This window comes from Anopheles merus, chromosome 2L (genome assembly GCF_017562075.2).
Source record: "Anopheles merus strain MAF chromosome 2L, AmerM5.1, whole genome shotgun sequence".
In the NCBI taxonomy this organism is placed as follows: Eukaryota; Metazoa; Arthropoda; class Insecta; order Diptera; family Culicidae; genus Anopheles; species Anopheles merus.
The window spans coordinates 53,208,165-53,231,022 of record NC_054083.1 but is presented as its reverse complement, the minus strand read 5'-3'; the positions used below and the strand labels follow the sequence as shown (position 1 = coordinate 53,231,022).

Below are 22,858 nucleotides of genomic sequence, written 5' to 3'. Positions count from 1 at the left end.
CTGACAACACTCAACATCCAGCCGGGCGAGAGATTAGAGGCGAGCTAGCTAGCTCCAGCATGCCGATGCTTATGGAGCAACCAATTATACCGACGGCTGATATCATCCGCAGCCGCCGGTCCAACGTCCGTCCAGCGCTTGCAGCGCACCTAACACGCTCCAAACCGGTTTCAAGCGGAACAAGATAGCCGGAGGGCGGAAGTTGAAGTGATCTCCAGCGCATACCACTCACACACAAACACAGGTGTGGACGCCTAATGTCAGTGTCAAGTGAGTCATCTTTCCGTTGTTATTGTCGAAGTATGCCATGTCACAAACAATCGTTTTGCAAATGAAGTTAGCGGTCGCTATTGAAGAGCAATCGGTGACTCTACGGAATTTCGCTGGAACACACGCATGACACACATAGTATTTATGTGTGTGGGGGGGGGGGGGGGTGAGATTACTCTCCTGGTCTGACAAAACCATATCCGCTCGTAATTCCACGGAAATGCTGCCCCATCCGGTAGGTACACCTGGGTGTGCGCTCGCGTCATTGTCGTAGATTTTCGACACTTTGACAAACATGGGGTCACCGACAATGGGACATCCCGTGATTGCATTTTTGTTTGCACGATGGAATGGGGAAATTTTTCGTGCGGTGGAAGTGGCTCGGAATAAACGTTGAATAAATATTTTAGCTCTCAATCGCTCCAACAGCAGATTTGCAGCACTTCCTCCCCTAGCCATACGCCACCCGCTGGTCAACCTTTTGCGGGTACGGTTGTTGGCTATTTAGCGCGATTTATTTACTGTGACCGGCCGGTCGGAATTAATTAAAAGCAAAAGCCGATTGTTGGCCAACTGGCTACTGATTTTGTTAACGCCGCCGCCGCGTACGACAGTGGCTGGCGTAAATCTAAGCACAGAGAAAGCAGCGCGATTTTCATTTATTTTCTTCTTCCCAGCTTTAAGAGGTGAGTTATACCAGCCCGTCACAACCACACAACAAAATAATGGTTCCCACGTGTGCCACACGCGCGCGCTTGACAGATAAGCGAGATAAAATGTTCTTTCCAAAAGCGAGGATAGGCCCCTCCGTCACAGGCTGGAAGTACGTCAGAAAGTCATGCGCGGTTGAAAGTAGGTGAAACCGCGGTCAATGACCGTACTCCCCCCATGTCTGTGGATGTCTGTGCAATGACCCTACGTTAAAAGCCATCCTCAAGTACTACGGCTCACACGCACGCGACAGAGTCACGTTGGGACGTTTATTGGAAATGGTTTTTGATGCTCGCCAGTAAGAAACACACGCTAGATGGCTACAATTAAACACATTGCTTCTAATTAAAATGTCGTGTTCCACGCCTTACCTACATACACACATACATATACGAATAAAGTGAAATAGACAGAGCGAGCGAAACCTACCTTTTTGTTGGTCTTGAAAACGCAACACTTGAAGACATCACTGCTACCGTCGCGCGCAATGTAGCTGAAGATTTTCAAATCGTTGCTGTCGTGCGAGACGTAGAATATCCGGTAGATGGGATGGCTGAGCAGTTCTATCTCCAGTGGGTCATTCCATTGGTGCTGCTTTTTCTGCAATCAGGGAAAGAAAAGCGGTCACGGTCGGAGATGGCACGTAATACATCAAACGCGCCAAGAAAGCGAGCGCTTGACAGGACTCCCTACAGTACAGCGTTGATGAACGATGATGGAATGTGAGCGGTTTCGTTCGTCGGTTTACGCCTCCAGAATTCAATCGGCACGAGTGCTCGGCACAGCAGGCGCGCTTCCTCCAATCTACTGATTCTTCTGCTAAACTGAATCCGATCCGTTGGACTTACCTTTCGTCTTTTCCGCTTCAGGCACACGCGAACACCTTCAACCGAAATGCTGACGGTGACCTTCTTTTTCTTGCTATTTTGAACCTTACACTCGTACTGCAAAGATAGAGAGAGAAAGAGAAAGAGAGGGATGGACCATTGGGATGGAAGGAGAAAACGGAAACATTAGATTGAATTCTACTTCCAATAAAGGAAACTTTTGATTCGGTGCACGTTTCCCGAAACAATTTCCCGCCAGCACCACCGGCGCACAACACGTACCCGTATCCTTCGCATGGCCTGAACAATTTCCGTTCGATTGCTGGGCCTCGGTACGACCTGCCATCCGATCAGCTGTAACGGCAAAAAACGAGATGGGAAAATTATAAAATTAATCATACTTGCACACACACAAATACACACAGGGACGTGTTCAGGGAGAAAGCCTTTACGGACGAAGTGAACTTTGATGCACGTAACAGAATCTAAACAAATTGCAATCGAAGGTAGCGAGCACCTAGGCCTACCACAGCCCTACCATTTTAGCAGAACCAATCATCATCATCACCGTCATCAGTAGCACCCACTCACCCACCCAGCACAGGCAACGAATGCAGCTGTGCAGCACAATCTTCTCGGACATTCCAAGCTCTGGTTCGGTATTGGAACGATGCACTCGGGAGCTACCAAAAATGAGGACAGGAAAGCAAGACGAAGGTTATTAACCTGACCGCCCTCTAGGCCAGGTGTGGTGTGGTGCTGTGTGACCAATCAACCGTACTTTCGTCCTTAATTTTTATCCCACCCTCCCATCAACAGCCAGGTGGGCTTCCGTGGGGGTCCCGATAATGGGCGCACAGAAAGTGTGTGCAATGCTGGGAAAACCCTTCTGCCACCAGGTGGTGGACCAAACATTGAGGGTTAGCATTCCTTGCTGGTGGTAGCATGCCTGTTCGATGAATCAGCTTCTCGGTGCAAGCGTGAGAATTGTGCTCTGTGTGACTAACTCCCAGACACTTCAGATCAATGAATCTATGGTAGGATTCCGTCGATCGCGTTGGACGGTGAGGAGAGGGAGAGAGAGAGAGAATAAGGTGTTTTTAAAAAAGGGTAACGATCGTCGATTACTCCATGTAGCCTAGTAACCTTAATGCCTGTCGCATTATAAACAAACCGATGCTAAGTTACCTTACAAAGTTGAGGGGATCGACCGTTGCTCATGTTTGTTTACGTTGAGCTGTCAATCAGCTTACCGAGAACGCGTAAAATTAGTTCCTGAAGTTAGGGGAAAATTTGCACACCGTGTGGGGAAAAGTTGCTCTGTCGGAGTTTTCCCTTTGCTCATTTGACCCTGGCCATTATGGTCCAAGTTGTGGCCGCACTATCCCCAATGCATCAACTTCTTCATTTATACATTCCAGAATGCATGTTCTACCATACATAGTGACCCCCCTAACCATATCCATTCATCGAAAGAAACGAGAAAAAATGAAGAAAACCCAACCAATTTGGGCCTAAAGTTTTTTTATTCCTACGTCATCATCCACAGAGGAGGAAAGCAGATAACCAGAAAAGCTTTTTCTAATCAAACTGTTGCAAGCAGAAAGCAAACTGTTTCCGGAACGACCCTATTCCCGGCACTGATAGCATTGCATTCCCAATTTGCCGTTTCGTCGGGCCCAGCAACAAAAACTATTTCATCGTTCCCACCATTGCCGTGCCCGTCCGTGTCCGTGTGCGTTTGTGTGTGTGTGTGTTGAGGTTGAGGGGTCTCGCGTTTACCGGTCGTCACTGAACCATAACAAACGCACTGGACGCCGCACAAGAAGGTTTTGGGGGAGAGGTTGAGTTAAAAAACGGATTGCGCCCACGCCTAACGTCCGGCAGCAGTGATGTGCGCACGATGTGCCCGGCGTGATGTGTCTGACCACCTTGCTTTCGTTGGGACCGATCGAATGCACCGCTCTACCGGAGTACATGAGGGATAGAAGGGTCGGCAACTATTATTGTGCGCTAGTGATGTTTGCTTCTTGATGCTTGGACGTCGGACGCTGCTGACCCGTTAACATTGCCATCGATTCCCAATCTCTCCTGAGGGGAGTGAGCAATCGATTCTGATCAATCCATCGTACCGAGTCAGATCGGATGGATGATATTCGAAAAATAAAAAGCAAACAGCAAGCAACTATCGATTCCAGCTCCAATCGAACAACGATCAATCGTTTGCGCATACAATGCTAGCAAAGGGGGAGAATGGGAGTGATGCTGAAATGGTGCAGTATGCTCATAAAAACCACCCCCCCGATCGGAGATCGATCTATTCCCGGGAACAATTCCAAACGCCCCAAAACGGTTCCATTAATAATCACTTCTTCTCCTTCTCCTCGCTTGGCGTCCACCATCGCCATGGCGCTACATGGGGGCCCGTAACTGCCAAGATCTGACCGGGAGACTAATAGTTCAGTGTTTGCCAGCAGCCACCAGTCTTTCACCAGGGCAGGGTGGTAGTCAACAGCAACGACGCGTGCGTTCGTAGCGGGAAGAAGTGGGTTAGAGCAAGGGCAGCGGCGCGTCGGTGAGATGGTGTGGAGTGAGATGCGCTTTTTTTGCCTTCTCTACTTAATCTTTTTTAAATCCGTACCAGCTCGTTTTCCGTGTTTATTTCTTCACTAGCGTTTTCATAACATGGTTAAAATTAGACTTCATACGCAACGGCAGCAGCAGCGATTTTTCCCGCACGCAACGCAGCAGCTACTACGATGCCCGTTCCATTCCATGCGTTTGTTCTCGGTGCGTTCGCATCAAACGCATGTACGCGGCGGCATGCGCGTGTGTACTAGCCAAACCAGCTGTTTGGAAGCCCTGCGTGTGTGTGTTTGTGTTTTTTTTTGTTGGTTTGCTGTTACCTTAACGTGTACACCTTCGCCGCTGCCGGACGAGAACGAGAGCGCGGAATGCTGATAGCGCACTTACTTTTATTTTTATTTAAACATAAACCCGGCGGGATGTAAAATTATCAAAAGATGGCACCGACGTATTATCCGTGCTGGTGCACACGCACACACACAAAAACTAGTTAAAATAATGAAGTATTTTGGAAGGGAATGCATCGGGCAACGTTTTACTGGAAAAATGTGCGCTTCTCGATGTTCATGAATGCGTGCATGAAATACACTTTTTTGTTCGACGAAAACAGAGACAGAAATAAAACATTTGCAGAAAAAAACGTCTGCATGACACGCGTGTAGCGGTCATTACATATGATGGTTTGGGTGTATTTAAAAAGTCACCCGCGAAATGATACTTTCTTCAATAAGTCAAACTTTTATGCTTAAAGGTGAAAACTATTCAAAAACAGAACACGGGATTCCCATCTGCTATAAACACATGCCACCAAAATACAAAACCTGTCCCAACTTTCTTATTCACCTAATCCCTCGCCGCTATGGACAGAAGAATGGAAAGAAAACCGAAAAACAAATTTTAACCACAGTCACATGCAAGCGCAATTGAAATTGAATAACAAAAAAGAAATCCGTTTCGACCCACGATAAATTGTAATCGGTCAGCGGGAACATCCCTTGTGGTGGCTTGTGGGAGTGCATGCGGAGGACGGCAGGAGGGGGAGGGGGGGAGGGGGAGGGGGCACACGCAGTTCTGTGGAGGAAGTTTTCTGATTGAAAATTGTAAACATGGCTGCGACGAAACGGACCCCGACCGGAATGGGTGCGGTTAGACGCTGGTGAAGGAGAGAGAGAGAGTGCTGTCCCGTTGCTTGGTTGGTGGAAAGACGCCAACAAAGCGAATAAAATAGTCCACGCGCACTCAACTCGCAACTCGGTGTGCTGTACTCGATGCTGTCTCTGTGTGTGTGAGTGTTTATGTGCGATTGTTGTTAAAAAAAGGGATCTCTTTTTTATCTTTCTTGCTGATGTATGGAATGGTAGCAACTTTACACGGTGCACTTCTCTGCAGCGCCTCCATTTACCCGTGTGGCGTGACTTTCCATCATGTTATCGGTGCTGCTGATGATGCAAATCGAGGGGCGACAGAGCGAATAAAAACAAACGATCTACATGCACACATACATACACACACGCACAGAGAACCAACAGCAGTAGGAAAGCGATATGGAAGTGGAGTGCTAACGACGATATGGAGCATACACCGTTGGAGAGAAGAAAAAAATCCCCATCACGAACAAAAACAAAGGCGACACGCACGAAGGACGGGAATGAATGAAGAGAAAAAGAGTGAACAGAGAGGGAGCGAGGGAAAAACAATCGAGTAGAGAAACAAGGTCAAACGTAGCTAAAATTCAAGTACAAAAATTGAAATGCAAACGATGGTTAGCTAGTAGGCCCACTAGCCGGTGGATGGCACGATTGGAGCGGGGAGGGGACACAGATTGTGGAGAAGAAAAGAATCATTAAATTCAACATAGGCCTGTGGCAAGAGGGGAGGGGGGTGGGTGTCGTAGCTGGCGCTGGGAGCGTTTGTAGGTAACAATGCATTGCACTTGCACTTGGCAATGGGCCTCAGGGGATGGGAAGGGGGCCGAGTGAGGGGAAAACCACACGCAAAAGCAACCACAATAAGGGCCAGGGCAAAACGCTAAACGGAAGCAAGCTAATGACGCCCTAGGAAGAAAGTGGCAGAAAGAAGTGGGCCACCAGAAGCTGCAACATGCAGAGCTTGAGGAGAGTAACACAGGTGGCATGGGTTGGCGGGTGAAAAAAAGAACCGTATACCTACATTAAAACCTGCATGTCACCATGCAAAGTGCACCGGTAAATGACAAAGTGCAGTGCTGTGGAGTGGGACGGCACCGGGCAACATCATATGCAGAGTGGTAGGGGGGAGTGCGTGTTGCAAGTCCGACCCTTCAGTGATTGCTGTCAGATGCAAAGTGCATTCCAGCTGTTGCAATGATGCACGGCACAACACACGGCCGGACGGTCGGCGCGACGGGGAAGCTTACGCCTGTATCAGCTTTCAGGGCAACGCAACCGACGACGGCGCAGCAGCAGCAACTGGAGATGGTTGATGTACGCGGGCGCGGCTCGGGGGAACGATGATGGGTATTGGGGATGGGCGCAAACGAAACGGAAGTTGGTCACGTATTTATTTGCACTCGTCTCCTCGTGTCGGACACATCTTACCCCGATATGTGGGGGGAAGGGCGTGTGTGAGGCTTACTTCCGACTTCCGTCGGAAAGGAAAACGGGCGTGACAAGCAATCGGAATCGAACCGTGTGCCTCTGTGCCCGGTGCCCTCATCTTCAGTCGCTGACATCTGATGACGCTCGATGCACGAGTCATATTGCGCGTGGAGAAAGATGATCATTACCCGCTCACAGTGGAGCTCTTGAAGCATCCACTCCAACAGATATCTCCCCTTACCTCTTCACCAACCACCCACCACCAGCCTCTCTTTTTCCGCCCCCTGTTCCATTCTAATGCAAAGTGTGCCATCGCCGACGGGTGCCAAATGGTGGAGGAGATATCCTATTCTTCGTCACATCCACGTAAATCGACAGTCGCTACTCAAAATATTGAAATTTGATGCAATTGAAGGTACCGCCGCGCACTCGCGCCCCGGATGATGAATAGGTTCCACACCCCATAATTATGATGTGTGCCGTGTGCTTGTCACGAGCGGATAAATCTCGCCTGGTGAGGTGAGAGTTGAATATTGTGAGTCATGCATTACAGCAACCAGCAATTGCTTCAAATTGCGTTTGCGTTGTACTGCAGAGGGTGGGGGGAGGAAAATCAACGCCACCAGCAACAGGAGACAAACCCCGACCGAGAGAAGCTGACGGTGTTATAAGGCGTTTTGGGTTTTGAGCGGACCGTATCTATCCAAACGAAGTGATCTTGCTGGAAATTAATGCAAAGCACACCTGAATAGAAGCCCGTACGAACCCGTACGAAAGGAAGCTATTAGAATGAAGCTAACAACAAACTCCCTCATACATTTCCATAAAGTACAAAATATCCGTTTTGTTGTGTGTGTCGTTTCGCTATCAATTCATTACCATCATTAAGCCACACACGTCCGGCCAGTCAACCAACGGCAGCCGAATGCTACTACGTACGACGGGGTCTCTCGGGCTAAAAAATGAACAAAAGATAATCACCTTTCTTCTCGCTTTAGACAATTCCCCCCCCCCCCCCTCACCGAGCCAACCCAAACTCGTGCTGGACATTCGACGTGGTTTTGTACCGTCGGGGCAATGAAAACATTACCCTGATGTTGCAACCCGACAAGGCGGAGGGGGGGATTGTCGCCGGTGTGCGGTGTCGGTAGGAAACAGGATAAGACAATATAAACGTCAGACCGAAAAGCAAACATTGTTTATGCTGATGTGTGCGCAATTTGCATGCGTTAACCACCCCGCAGACCAGACCAGAAAGAAAGTGAAAGAGAGAAAGAGAGAGAGAGAGAGAGAGAGAGAGAGAGAGAAAGAGAGAGATAGTGAAAGGGTGTGTTGTCGCTATGGACGAAAGAATCCGGACACAGCAACAAATCGTGAAATCGGCGAGAAAAGTAGTAGCATAGTGTGCACGTTAACCCTTAAACGGCAAGTACATCAACAGGCAGAAACGATGCGAAAAGTTGTAACTTAATGTGAAACTCTTTTTAAGCAAGATTTTCCTATTGAAAGGTTACAACTCTACAGCTCAGCTTTCCTGTCTGCTGTTTCTTTAAGGGTTATTCCCTTTGCGATACATCTGCCCTTCTCCCCACCTAATGGTTCGTTGTTCACGCGCTTGTCAGCATTTTTTTGCACTCTTTTCGCTTCACTGCGCGAACGGCGAATGTCCAGCTCGAAAGAATCAGGTCAGCCGTAACGCTGGTGCGCGATATACCCGCGGCAAAAGAAACAAACCACCACCACCACCACCACGGGGGATCCGAGACGGGCGAATAGTGGCGCACAAACCTAGGTTCTAGGAAGCGATGCGGTCACCATCTTTGTTGCAGGACGATCGCCATTAGCGAATGTTTGCGATCGTCTGTCTTGTCCGTGGCACCGCGGCAATACACGGACAACACAACGCGCCTGCATCGTCTGCTGCTCTTCTTCATCTCGCTCGCTGCTCTTGCCGTCGATTGAAGCAGTAGTGTGAATCGGCCCGCAAACATGGTGCTAAATGGTGTGCTTAAATGTTGCTGGGAAACCGGGGGAAGTCGTTCACCGCCACCACCCACCCTGTTCCTTGGCCTTCGCTTTGGCAGCGCTCCAAAGTCGCAAAACTTTGGACTTCGGACGCGCACAAGCGTTAATGTTAATTATTTATGTGCGAAAATCTGCCGACCGTGTGCGGCTCTCCACTCCATTCTTCTCGTACATGCGTCTGGATAGTTTTATCCAGCAGCTTACGAGTACACCAACATAACGTTCCAGTTGCAGATCGAATCCAGAAGCAAAATGCTAAAGTGTTTTTACAATCCCAACAACTCCGGACAACGATTGAGTGCGATTCCCTACCCCTATGGAGGATGCAGCGCTGCAAGCGAGGTAAACGAACTCGACTCAACGAACGAACGCACGTCCTCCCACTCCGATGCGTCCACATTGACATAACGCCAAAACGATGACGTTTGCTGTGAGTGGCGGTCGCATGTGCGCTGGTCGTCGTGCTATTTGCATACACACGTGCAGCGCGTGCAGCAGTAAATGTGGAATGCCAACACCGGAGACGAGCAATACTTCACGATTAATTAACGCGCAACGCGATGGTACTTTTACGCGAATCAGTTCAGCAGCCGGCAGCGTTCACTAGAGTCTTATTAGAAACGGGGATTTATCGTTACCCGCCGCGCTGCAATTGCGGGCTTGTGAAGAGGAATCACATTAAATTTTATTGGTTCTCGCTTACTCCATCGCGAGCGGGTGAAGAATGGCGTTGGGGGTGTGCAGTTGCTGAGTTTTAGTGGATCATTATTTAATTCTATGATCCTTGTAATTAATTCAGTTCATTTCTCCTTCCTTATTTCCTTCAAAGCGAACAACTCCAACGACCACTAGCGCAGGTCCTGGCTAACTACTCCAATTTCAATCAAATGCAGTTCAACACTCTCGCGTTTCAAATGTTGCAAAGAGAAAAGTTTGCCGTATTGCCAAAAGAAAAACAACATAATCCACAGCTCACAGTTTCTCCATTAGCCTCTGATTGATCCGTTCGAATGAATTCTAAAAGAGAAATTACGAACCACTCTCCAGCATCAAGCAGTGATTAAGTGATGAACCTACTTCCAGCATAATGTAGCCCCCCGCCCATCGACGGCACCCTTTCTTTTCAACTCCACTCCCCGCAACTCCCCGTAGGCGAATCCATTATTCTATGACCTTTTATGTTGCACCCGCGAACGAAGCATGTTCCATACACCGCGTTGCTTTAAGTGGCAATAGAAAGCATCCAGCAGTAGCAGCAGCAGCAGCAGTAGTTGCAGCAGCGAAAAAAGGCTTGACTATTTTACTTTTTTACTCGTTTCCCTATTATGCCTTTTAACGCGCATTCTAGCGAATAAAATCCATTTCCGAATGTGTATGTGCTGCTCGCGCTGCGGAATTCCAATCGCTAACAAAGGTGCACGACGGGGCGAGCATTAACTCTTGTTATTCACCACGGGAACACCACAGTTGTATGCAGCGCACCAAACAACACGACGGTTGGTACGACACTCGCCGCGACGCGAAAATGCGCGCGCGACAATGAAATGTTACCATTTGGCATTCGACAGGGGGGAGGGAAGGTTTGGGAAACTCGGGTTTTGCATTCTCACCTGCGCACCTGGAGCGCAGCCCGTAATCGAGTGGCAAATGGTACGCTCGATCGAACAAGCCGATTCTAGCCGATGCTTAGTAATGCCTTTGACAGGTCTCGCAGCGGTGGAAATCGGGCGTGGCAGAGACGGATGGCGGAGAGAAAGAGGAAATGCATATTGGAAATCGAATAAAAATGGGCAAGTCTTTCTATTCTCCATTTACCCTCACCCTCTCTCTCTCTCTCTCTCTCTCTCAACCCTTCCATTCCCTGGGCGGTTCTTTCTCTCGCTCTCTGTGTGTGTTTGTACGACAGCTGCATACGAAATGCATACACCATTGTTTGCTTCGGTGACGGTGACGGAGGGAAGCAAATGGGCAGGGGATTGGGCGTGTAAGTGTTGTTGGCTTCCGGAGTTTGTCCCCGGTCCCGGTGGCTCCCGTGGCTCGGGGCCCTCTTTTCCCCCCCAGGCGAGCAAGCGAAAAGACAATTAGTCGCATTTCCAGGTGCTCGACCGGAGAAGGGGAGGGGAGAAAAACAGCCCACCGCTTTTCCCTGCGCTTGCATCTATTCCGTTCTTCGGCAGCTGCAGTTTGCAATCAATTTCCTATTTTTATTGCTTGATCGGTTCGCGCTTCTGGTGGTGGCTGGATGATGGCGAGATAGCCTCCGAATCCAAAAATGGCTCTGCACATACCTTGCCGTTCCCCGTGGTGTGTAAGTGTGTGTGTGTGTGTTTGTGTGTGGTGTACGGCTACAGAATTGTCCCTCCCTCCCGTGGTCCCGTGCTTTCGCCCATGCATGCGCCTTGCCGCCTAGAAAGGCGGCTTTATTATTCATGGCCCATCGATGGGCAATCATGCTGCTATCGATATTGGTCTATCGTTAGATTGGACGAACGCGATAGTTCGTACGGTCAAGCGTCCGGGACCCGACAAATGTCCGTCGGTTCAATGGACTCCTCTCGGTTAGCGGAAGGAGTGGTCCCGTGGTTTTGACCATTGCGGGATACTTTCGCAGAGCAGAGGGCTCTTTGTGCGAGGCCCTGAGCGGACCTGTGTGCTAGGGCTAACGATAATGCATGGCCCTTGTGCTGCCGACCTGTGCGAAATCGTGCAAGCTGCGTGAGTAATCCAATTTCAAACTCCGTGACGGCTGCGGGGCAGCTTATGTTACGGCTACCGCAAGCGTACTGCTGTACTGATAAGGAAAATGCGCCATTATGTGACGATAAATTGCGGTTAAACTGCAAACGTCCAAAACAGGCTGGCCGCCTTTGGGATCGGCACGGCGGCATTCAGGCGGTCGAGAAGGTTGACGACTAATCGAGATTGAGCCAAATATTATCCCGATATTAGACTCTGTGCAGATATATCTCTGTGTAGGTCCTGACAATCTCTCCTTCCTGACCTCTGTGTCCTGTAACCATCGCTCCAAAAGAAAGACTGGTAAGAATTATTGCCGACCAAATTGCTCCTATTTTTGTGGGACAGACACTGCCGTCCCCGCGCAGTGTCTTCCGAGATGCTGTCGTTAACAAATTATCGTCCTACTTGAAATGATTGCTACATACATCTTAATGTCCCATTTTTACGAGTTAAGCTTCATCAAACTTTCCTGCCCGGGGTGCGGAAGTTACACACTGTACAAGCAATAACAAATGGTCTATCATTCTCTTTGGGGCAAGATTTCCAACCCGATACGGCAGCTCGACAATGGCAGTAAATGTTTCTCCCCTTTTTGCTTTGCTTGCAATAAAAACAAAACAAATCCCCACGCAAAAACACACGGACACACAGATTCGCCAACAGGTCCTTTGAGACTTTCACTCGGCTCGCAAGAATTTGCGCAGCCATTGACCCCGACCCCGAGCCCGGGCCCCGTTGATACAGATTGACGGTTGGAGATGTAGCGAGCGATTCAATCATAGATAAGATCCCTTGACCGTCAAACGCAGCAAGGGTGGTAAAAGGTGGCGCCCCCCCTTTCTTGGCTAATTTGGTCGTTGTGCCGTTGTGTGGCCTGGCCCGGTAGCGATAGTGTGCCAATGTTTGCAGCCCAACCGAGCGCCCCACCCCAAAAACCATTTTGGGAGGCAAGAAGCTTCAGCACTGATTGCGAGCGAAAGCTGTCACAAAGAGATATTGAAAAAGGGAACCTGTCCAATTTTCGAAAGTCATTCGGTGCGGTCCTGGTTTATCCATTTTCAACCTCCCCGCGTGTTGCTAGCGTCTCCGAGCGGACTGGGCGGATGAGATTTCATTCCACACGTTCACGAGCGGCGCTCCATTCTTGGAACGCTGGTGGAGCGCGCTGGCAATGAACTTCAAGCGTGATGTGCTGCGATCCACTCCTTTGGTGTGCTGGGAGGATTAGATCGCCCGGAATCACACTGGTTATGACATTGATGATCGCTGTTTCGCACCCCTCACTCACTCTGTCAACCGCACCAAAATTCATCAAAGAAAGCGCTTTGTGCGATGGCTGAAAATAGTGAAAGCCAAGCCCGATAGCAGGCCCAGAAGGTGGAGCCGCGTGATCAGGTGGTCCCACCGTGGTGTGCCAGCTCGAGCATGGCCTTCTTTAGAAGTTGTGTGCGCTTTCCAACAAGAGGGAACACCAACCTCCCCACACACACACACACACACACACACACATGGTGAGCACGATTTGGGAATGAAAACCGGAACCCGGCATCGACGGTGGACGACATAGAGCGGCGCATATGCGCTTGGTGCGAAAATGGCAATAGATGATGGGGGGAGGGAGAATATGCAACACCCAAGCTGCCACCCCGAGTGTGCCACCGTCAACCGAACGAACGGAACAAAGAAAACGATCCATCCAACACAAACACACACACACGAGTGAGAGCCTAGTGCCATAGTGCGGCTTTTGCGTAAAAGGAGAGATATCCACCGCGTTCGTGCGCCCTTCGCTCCTCGGTGATAGTCTTTTTCCCTAGACCACCACCAAGTGCGAGCCCACGAGAGGGGCCTACCTAAACTATCCAACCTCTCCCACGTGTGCCAGCGTGCAGATGTGCGTATGCATGTGCGCCATGAGTGTTGGAGTTCTGAGAAATGCATCACCGCCACTACCACCACCACCAATACCTCCCTTCCTTTCCCTTCCTATTCCACCGTAAAGACGGTGGACCATTACACCACACACACACAAGAGCGGGTGCAGCCAAACGAAAGACACCAAACGCAACGCGCGCGCCTGCAAAAGCTGTGCAAAGCTGTGCCAATAACGGGCAGCAAATGGTAAATTATTTTCCACTCTTCTATTCAAACCTCCATCTTATCTTCTCTCCCAACCTCGCCCTCGCCCCCCCCCCCTCCCCCCATCAACATAGGAACGTTAAAGGGCCTAGCAAACATCGCCACGAAGTGCCCCCAGGATCTCTGGAGGGCTCGAGCGTGGTCCCCACTGTGGTCTCCCCTATGTTCGTACGGCTCGGAACAAGATTTCGTCGCGTGCTTTTTTTCTCTCCCCTTTCTTCGCTTGCTCTCCCCGGTGTTGTTATGTTGGTTAGGGGGCTTTTGAGTGAAATGGTTGAAAAGTTGTGTGTTAGGACTTATGCTTTTGCAGCTCGGCTTGGTGCTGCCGCTGTTCGACGCTAACGCCATTACGCCCTCCATCCTTGGGTGGCTGTGTTCGACGCTCATGTTGCTGCTGCTGCGGATGCTGTTGTGGATGCTAATGCTGCTGCTGCTGCTGCTGCTGCTCGTATTGGCAACTTCCCGTACGATGGGGGTGACTCATGAATTTTTAACTTGCAATGTTTGCGATAACCTCCGATGGATATGGCAAAAACGGTTCTGCGCCATGCTTTTTCAAGAGTTTGAAAGCATTCGCCGGATTCAACGTGTGTGTGTTTGTGTGGTGTTGTGGTAGTTGGCTTGTGTGGAGTTGCCAAAAAACTCCCTCCGTGGGGAGCAGATACGCACAAGCTATTATGACATACCCGCGTTGACCTATGAGCCGGTAGACGCGCGGCGCTAAATCAAACGAGGCCGTCCTGTCCCGAGAAGCGACCGGGATGCAGGATGTGCGGGAGTTGAAATAGCTTAACTTCCGTCGTTAAAGTCATGCTACCGGTAGTGGGGTGGGGGAATTCGTTAAAAGGCATTTTTCCCCCAGCATTCGCGAAAAAGAAGACGAAGAGGAAGACAAAGCGCAAGCGGGCAAATAATCTTCTCCCACGTGGGTGCTTGCTGGCGTGTGCGCCTCAAACCAGTGCAAACATTTTATTGTCCTCGGAAACCGGAATGTCTCCAAGATGGCTTCAGGTGGTGCTCCAAAACCCCCGTGGTATCCTCGCCTTGTCCCGAGAAAGGTTAAATCAAATCCGCTCCGATGTGTCCCAAATAAAGACAGTTACTTTGGTAGCGGCTGTGATGCCTCGCCTTGCGCCTTCTCTCTGTGATCCCTCGGCAAATCGATTTGATAAATCAAAGAAGTATTGGTTCCTCTCGGATGAAAAATCCCTTTTCGGCTCGCGGGCATCACGCGAGAAGAGACACCGGATAAAGAGGAAAAACTCATAAGAAAACCCAGTTCCGCGCAGTTATTTTCACCCACCGATCCCTGCCGTACGACTAACGAATATGCCTTGACATTGAAACAAACGGTAGTTACGTTTTCCTGTCCTTCCTTCCTCCTCATCCTCTCTCTCTCTCTATCTCTGCTCGTAGTGGGGCGAGTTTGTTTTATCCCCTCACCAACTGTGCAACACCCAACATTCAGCCCCACGTGGGCCCGGTACGCCTCAACAGGAAAGGAAAATAATCGCGACACGCGAACGCGAAAGCAAACTCACGGCCACATTGCACTGCGCGACAGACGGTTCTGATAGCCCAGACGACCTGCCCGTGGTGTGGAGAGAGGGTTGACCAAGAACGGTATGCTCTGAAAGGCATTACAAAAACGGGATCTCATTCCCACACCACGTAATGTCTTGCGCTGTGTGTTGTGCTGCACTTTGCGCGCCGCCTGTTGTTAGTAGCAACGGGCCTTAAACTGGGCAGCAAAACGGTGTAGCGCAGTAACTGATGCAGAACAACTCCGTTGCCGTAGAACAAAGTGCTGCACAACACCCAGAACAAACCATGCCAAATGCGAGCGTTTGCAGTGCGAGACAAAAAAACGAAACAACTACTGTGAAGAAGTGTCGATTTTTTAGTAAAATAAGTTTAACCATAATGCTCGTCTTATACGTCCATCCGGTTGAGCGATCGAGAAGGATATATTTTTACGACATCGATTCTTTTTCATAAGTGCTCATTAATGCGACAGCATGTTACCACCTCACTCAGCACGTTTCCACGGGCCATTTGCAGAAATAGTGTAACATGCTGTAAAGAACTCGGGCCGAAGAATTTCCCTCCAGAAACACACACGCACACACACACGGCTCCAAGCGGCCCGGTGATGAACCTGTTTTTCATCGTAGAACGGCCCAAAAGCGGCAGGTTCCACCCTTTCCCATTCAACCGGGAATGAGAAGGGAACAGTAAAGGGAAAAACGTGTAATTCAGGCCAAATAGAGAGAGAGAGAGAGAGAGAGAGAGAGAGAGAGAGAGAGAGAGAGAGAGATAGAATGAGAAAGAAAAAAGGGGAGAACGAAAAAGTGCCCAGCGAAGCGTGACAACGAGATATGTTTTGGTTCCTTCTCGGTCGCACAAAAAGCACAAACCGTACCGTCGAACGCAATCTGGAACGAGGGGGAGCTCGGACCCCACCTCTACCAACAGGCCCAAGAAACAACACACAGATGCTGAATCGAAGCGCAACGGTTCCGTTATCGAGCAGCAGCCTGTGTCCTCTATTTCCGCCTTGCTGTTGCTGTTGCTGCTGCTGCTGCTACCCTTCTGAGTGATGGAGGGAGAACTGTGGGGAAAAAAGTGATTCGCCCAGTAGCTTCTTCCAATTCCAATCCCCCCCCCCCCCGCGTTTCCTTTTAGTATACGACATGAACCTGACGTTATTACGTGACCAGCGTCGTATGGTCGTGACTACTCCCGGGTCTCCTCCATCCCCAACTATTATATAGTGGGAATAAAACACAAGCAGCCAAGCCAGCGCGCTTTGTGGCGTGCGCACACCGCCCAACACAGCAGAAGAAGAGAAAGAAAGGAAAGCACCGCTGGCAGGCGGAAGAAAATACGATACGACCCGAAATTGGCCACTGTTTCCCGAAGCCTGCGGTTATTCGGCGAGAGCCATCAGCCAGAGAGAAAGAAAATCCCATTCTGGTCGAGATAGCACCTAATCACGTGGAGCAGCAACACAACAACGATGGCGTGAGCCTACCCCCCCCGCGCTCGGATCGGCTCCCGAGCGGCCTTATCATTATCGGTGGAGGCCCACCTCTCCCCCGGGAGGTACAGGCGACCACAGGCGGCCACAGGAAAAGTGCGCACATTTCATAATAATAGGTTATAAATTTCTTCCAATAAAACGACAATCCCCGTCCAATCAACGTCAGGGCAGGTGATGGACCACTCCGCGGGGAGGGAGGGAGGGAGGAAGGGCCATTCCAGCGAGCGAAAGCAACAGACGAATATTACACACAGGACGTTCGAGAATGATAATAATGCCTACCTCCCCGCCAAAAGGATGCTCTTTTCATAGCTCGTTCTTTTTGTTTTGATGGGAAGAGATGGGGGAGAGGGGCGTCCGAGTGATGCTGGAGGAGGCAAGGCGAGGCATATTGTTATTATCGTTATGAACCGCAATGGCTACCCCATCGCAATGGCGAGCGTATTGTAACGGTAAAATGGGGAACGCAGGGAGAGTGTGGGGAAACAGCAGCATAAAATTGTCACCAAACTGACAGCTGCACCCGGAGCGTACACGTTGTCGCATCTGAGATAAAGCACTTGGGAGAAGGTATCTGATGCAGTTCTGTGTGTGTGTCCCATCACAACAATGTGGCCACTGCTGTCCAAGTGCTGTCCTTTTATTGCGCCTTTTGCGCAGCGAACGCAACACACTACCGACACACAAAGCCTACTACTGTGTGTTGTTGCTGTTACCGATGCCCAAACACAGGACCGTTGTTAGGAGCTTCCGCTTGTGTATTGAAGATTGAACGGTATTGTTGCTGATCAATCGATGCACACCGTGATTGGAGGCTTTGTGGTGCACGGGATGGTTATTAATCAACCTGTAGTATAGTGTGCAAGATCATCAGCACCTCATCCATGTTTTCCGTTCATTGAACGCTCACACGTGACACATACTAGCAGGGGGAGGGGGGGGGGATGGAACATAGCGATCGCGAAGACGTTGGTCGCTCTTTATCTAAATCAAAACAAAGCACCGACAACACCGCAACACTCAAGCAGCAACTCGGCTGCTGTGTCTTGCTGTGGGTTTCCACATCAGCAAAAACTGTCTTCCACGACGGGAGAAAACAAATGGTGACCGTTTGACAGATGACATTCCATCCGTTTCAGTTCCGATGGGTTACGCGCGATTGGCAACTGTCAGCTAATCAATTGCGGCAAAGGCAGCATGTACATACGGCGAGTTCCGAGTTTCCAGTTGCTCCTTAAACGTCTCACGGCTTTTTTTGTTGTTGTTTTGTAGTGGCCATTTAACACTATCTGGAAAAGCGACGATACCTTGAACGGACAAAGCACGATTAAAGCCACTCGATCGTGGGTATGTTGTGCGATCGTTATCGATGCATTAGATTTAATGGATTTCTTTATCTGCCGCTTCCATTCCTGCACGCTACAACCAGCATGTGAAGAGTAACTTCTAGCTTAGCGTGTGAGCTGAATCATTCCTCTTCATTGCTTTCTTCAGTTTGCTCCCTTGCGTTGATCCACCGTCACTACTTCTTTCATGGTTTACCCTCTCTAAAAACAGCGATGTCTTTGAAATGTCCGACTAACTTACCCCCTTCCACGACCATCGTATATGCCCACCCATATCGGGAATGATTAAGGGCCATGAGTTGACTTTTTCTGCCCCCCCCCCCCCCCCCCTCCCGATGGGGTCACGCGCCGGTCGACCGGGAACCGCCGTTCTACTTCGTTCCGTTGTCCCGTATTTTAGTGGTTGGCTCGCCTCGCCCCGTCAACCGTTTGCATCAATTGAAATGATCGTTGTTATATGCTATCGCTGAAGAAGGCTGAAAAGGGCCACCAGTACCAGTTGCGGAAATGTCCAGTTTATGTAGCAAAAGAATTAAGACAAAACTCGAACCGCCCTTATATGGCGGGAGGATGGAATGTTGCGCGATCACGCAATCGGCGCAAATGAATTGAAGTACAAAAAAACGAGGCAGTTCGTTCGCGCGCGCGCTCATCTGCTCCGCATGGTCGGCGGGGAATGTGGGTTGAGGAAACACAAAGAGGCACACAGAGGCAGCTTTTAATTGGCCCACTTTGCGGGTTCGTCGCACCGAGTCGACATAATAACGTTTGCACCACTTCTCAATTGCTCTTCCACTTGCATCCAGTGGACAGCAAAATGTGAGACAGAAATTATGATACAGAACGCTACACCGAAGCTTAATTGCGTGTGTTCTAGAGCTGGAATTGTTTTCGTTTAAACATACACACACAACGTCTGTCACACATGGGGATGAGGCGGATCGAGGTCACATCGCTATCACGTTATGTTACTAACCGACAAACAACAAAGACACTTTTGCTCCGGGGGATGAAATTGGGATTTCATTTTTTGCTCCTCCCAAAATTGCCATTTGCTGCATCATATCACGTGCATGTGGACAATTTATTTATGGTTCCATCTCGCCCGGCACGCCGGTTGAAGCTGAACATAAATTAATAAACCGCGCACAAAAGGAAGAAATAGAGGGAGAGAGCACCCCATTGTACCGTAGGAAATTAAGACAACGAAAGCAAACAGAAAAAAAAATCTCCCCAAAAAACTCCGGACGAAATAATTCGTTTTCAGCTTTCCGATACACTGAGTGTTGCACCGTTTCCCATACCCCGCACAGTGGAAAAAAAGGGTTTGATACATTGTGCTTTATTTATCTGTGCTTTAGTTTGAATTCTTAACAAAAACAACACGACGACGAGAGCTCCGGAAAAAGGGAAATCGATAAAATGGACGAGAGACAGACAGAGAGAGAGAGAGAGAGAGAGAGAGAGAGAGAGAGAGAGAGAGAGAGACAGAGCGCTTGGAGGGTGAAAAATGTAAAATGTATTACAGAAATGTAAAACAAACGAATGCCGCTTTCATTTTGTGGAAGCGGCACCTCTTTCTTTCATTCGCACCGATGACGCTGTTGGTGCTCGACGGTGTCCCAAATGCCCTGTTGATGTGCCATGGTCAATTAGCAGCCGGCTAAAGTTTGAAGTGCGCCCCGGTATTGTGATACCAGCGGCACAATTCGTTAGTGTTTAATTGGTTCATCTTTTCACTTCTCGTTCTGCTCGTGCCCTTTCTCCCTTCATGGGGATGGCTTTTTGGGGGTCTTTATGTTGAGCGTTTGTAACCAGTCCCATTGCCATTGCTCTCTCTCTCTCTCTCTGCACAATGTAGAACGTCCAATATGCAATTATAAATGCAAACTACACAAAATGGCTCGGCTTTGTGTAGTGGGGCGTCAATTGCCAATCGACAACGCTTGATCTCAAATCAAGTGCGACCAAATCCTGTCCCGAACCAGAATCGAGGCGACCCCATTCTCTAACGCTTGGCTTCTGATTGGCACACCCCACACACTGCCAGGAACCAGAACATTCTAGCCAAACGCGGTGACCTCCCTCCAGGCAGCGCTACGAAACAATCATTCCGGATTCCGGGCGCTTTGCGATTGAGGGCAGGCCAGGGCCATCGGGCTGGTCGAAGAAATGGGCCCAACCGACTACCCCTGGTCCCTCTCAAGGGCGCCAAGGGCGTTGTGCAAATAAATCCCAACGGGCGTGTAGGTGTTCTAGAAGAGGGTGGTTTGGCATTTAAAACCCCCCAGAAGCACCAGTGTACCCAAAGCTTCTGAGTTCGTGATACACGAGTGTCGGACAGCCAAGACCACACGGTGGTCTGTCAACTTCCCGTCCGAAACCAGTTCCAGCGGTACACGAGATTGGTACGAATGCACCTCGATCTGCATTTTAAAAAGTGCACGCGCTACGCCCCAACCTCTAAGGAAGTATGAATTCCGGGACCCAGCGCGTTTGATCGTATTAGATCAGCCTTCACCACTACCGCGGAATAGCTTTGCATGAGCATTGCGCCTACCAGACATTAAGATCGCGTTCGATGGAGAAAAAGGCGATAGATTAAAGGAGTTGGGTGGGGTCATGATGCCATCATCGAGTGATCAATCGCTTCGAGGTTCGGGGTTGCTCGACCCCTGTGGACCCCTTTAGCGTTATAGACGCAATTAAGCTTGTATATGTGTGAGTGTGTAGAGTCGGGATTGAATTCCACGCGCTGGATCGATCGATCGACTTGAGAAGCCTTTCCAACAAATGCTAATGAGAGAAAGCGTCCGACTGTGTGTGAGTGTGTGTGTGTGTGTGTGTGTGTGTGTGTGTGTGTGTGTGTAATCGAATATGGTGGGGATTGGGAACGCAAGAACGAGAAGAAACCTAACCTCCGAACCATTTCAGCAGTGAGGCAAGAACAACACCACCACCACCCTATCAAACACATGAACTCTTGAACTGTCGATAAAAATAACTGGAAAGTGAACTATCCCCATGCACCATATGAAGTCGCCCTCTAATGGTGACCTCTCGCTTCGCCTCGCCCCCCACGGGAGCATCACACGCTGGCTGAGGCAGCAGAGATCTTGAGAAATGGGCAATATCCCACTCGCGTGACCTGCCGGAAACCCAGGATATGGCGCATACACGTTCATCCTCCCCTCAGGGTACTCCCACTCACAGTTTATGGGAATCTCACCGTTTATGATAGTCGTGCAGTAAACGTGTGCTTTCTTCGACTCTTCGGCTACCCAAAAAGACGGATCGAGAGAGCAGCACGACAAGACAAGAAACGGGCAGTGAGGCAGTGCTCTGGCAGACCTTTGGCCGACCGCCCTGTAACGGGTATTATGTTGTATAAGGTTCTACTCTGTTGCATACACGTAAACGTACTCGTCGGGTGGTTGAGGCCGAGAGAGCCGAGAGAATGTGAATTAATTCTCGCATTAATTAGTCTCGCTTAATCAGTTCCTCATACTCACGGTAGAATTAATTTATTTTAAAAAGGTGTGGTAGACACTGACCCAACCCGGAGGGCATTCAACGGTATAGTGTGAACGGTAGTCTGGTGTGAGTGTTCTAATATCTTTATGAAGCCATAACTTACCTTCGCCTGAAATGTCAGCCCGTTGCCGTAGAACGCCTGCTCTGGGTACAGCGGAACCCGGATATCTTGATCATCCTTTACCAGATCGTAAGGTTGAGAAGGCATGATGTTGATGCGCTGTTTCCGGTTGCCCGACCAGGGGTGGGAAGGGATGATAGTTTCTCGCACCCGCCTACAACTACAACACCGCTCTGGAGCCGCTTCGGACCGGCTCGACTGCCCTCGAGGCTTAGCCTCCGAAACCCTGCCGAGCTGGCTGGCTGTGTGTTACGGGGCAACAGCACTTGGCTTCAACGCTTCACTTGCCACTCACACATTCGTGCGCACTATTCTAGCCGACACTCTCTGCAACAACAACAACTAGCAACGCTCCTTTCGACGCACACTTTGGCTTCTTCGCTTTCGGGTTTTTGTTTTCACTTGCACTCCAACACACCAATTCCCAACACGCACACACTAGAACGGTTTGTGGCTTAGAACGATGCGCTCTCTGCTTAGAGGCGTGATGGAGAAGCCCACGCACACGATAGCACACCCCGGGGCAGGCGGTCCAACCCTAGAATCATCCCAAAAATCTCACCACCAATGGGAATGCGGGCAACTGTGCTGCTCACTGCTGTACTCCGATCTACTGCTGTAGATCCACTGTTAGGGCTGCACACGCTCCAAAGTGGGGAGAGACTCAAAGGTGATGCTGAAACGAATGAAACGAGAAAATACATCATCAATGCGATGAGCGGAAGGGAAGTGGCCGCGACGCCCGTCGAAGGGCAGCGTTGGAGAAGCCTCCGAAAGGGGCAAGTGTGAACGAACTCTCCGTTGCGCTGTAGCTATTGCTGGTCGTGCTCAGCTGACGTGATGCGTTGCTATGGAGGCCAGGGCCAGGGCCAAATGTGTCTCTAATCAACACAGTGCGTGTGAGACGTCTCTGTCGAAGGGTTGTGAGGCCCTTAGCGGCT

General features: G+C 49.9%; 2 protein-coding genes across 2 annotated transcripts in view; one reads left to right on the top strand and one right to left on the bottom strand.

The window, feature by feature from the left end:
• LOC121594746 (CLIP-associating protein) overlaps window positions 1-22,858 on the top strand; it is a 155,301-nt gene that overhangs the window by 94,808 nt on the left and 37,635 nt on the right. The window lies entirely within an intron of this gene.
• LOC121592374 (capon-like protein) lies at window positions 45-22,004 on the bottom strand. Its single transcript, XM_041913776.1, has 5 exons — window positions 21,900-22,004; window positions 2,091-2,162; window positions 1,830-1,925; window positions 1,411-1,581; window positions 45-149 (listed from the first exon to the last, which is right to left on the bottom strand). Exons 1-5 carry the CDS (start codon window positions 22,002-22,004, stop codon window positions 45-47), a joined length of 549 nt encoding a protein of 182 aa, XP_041769710.1.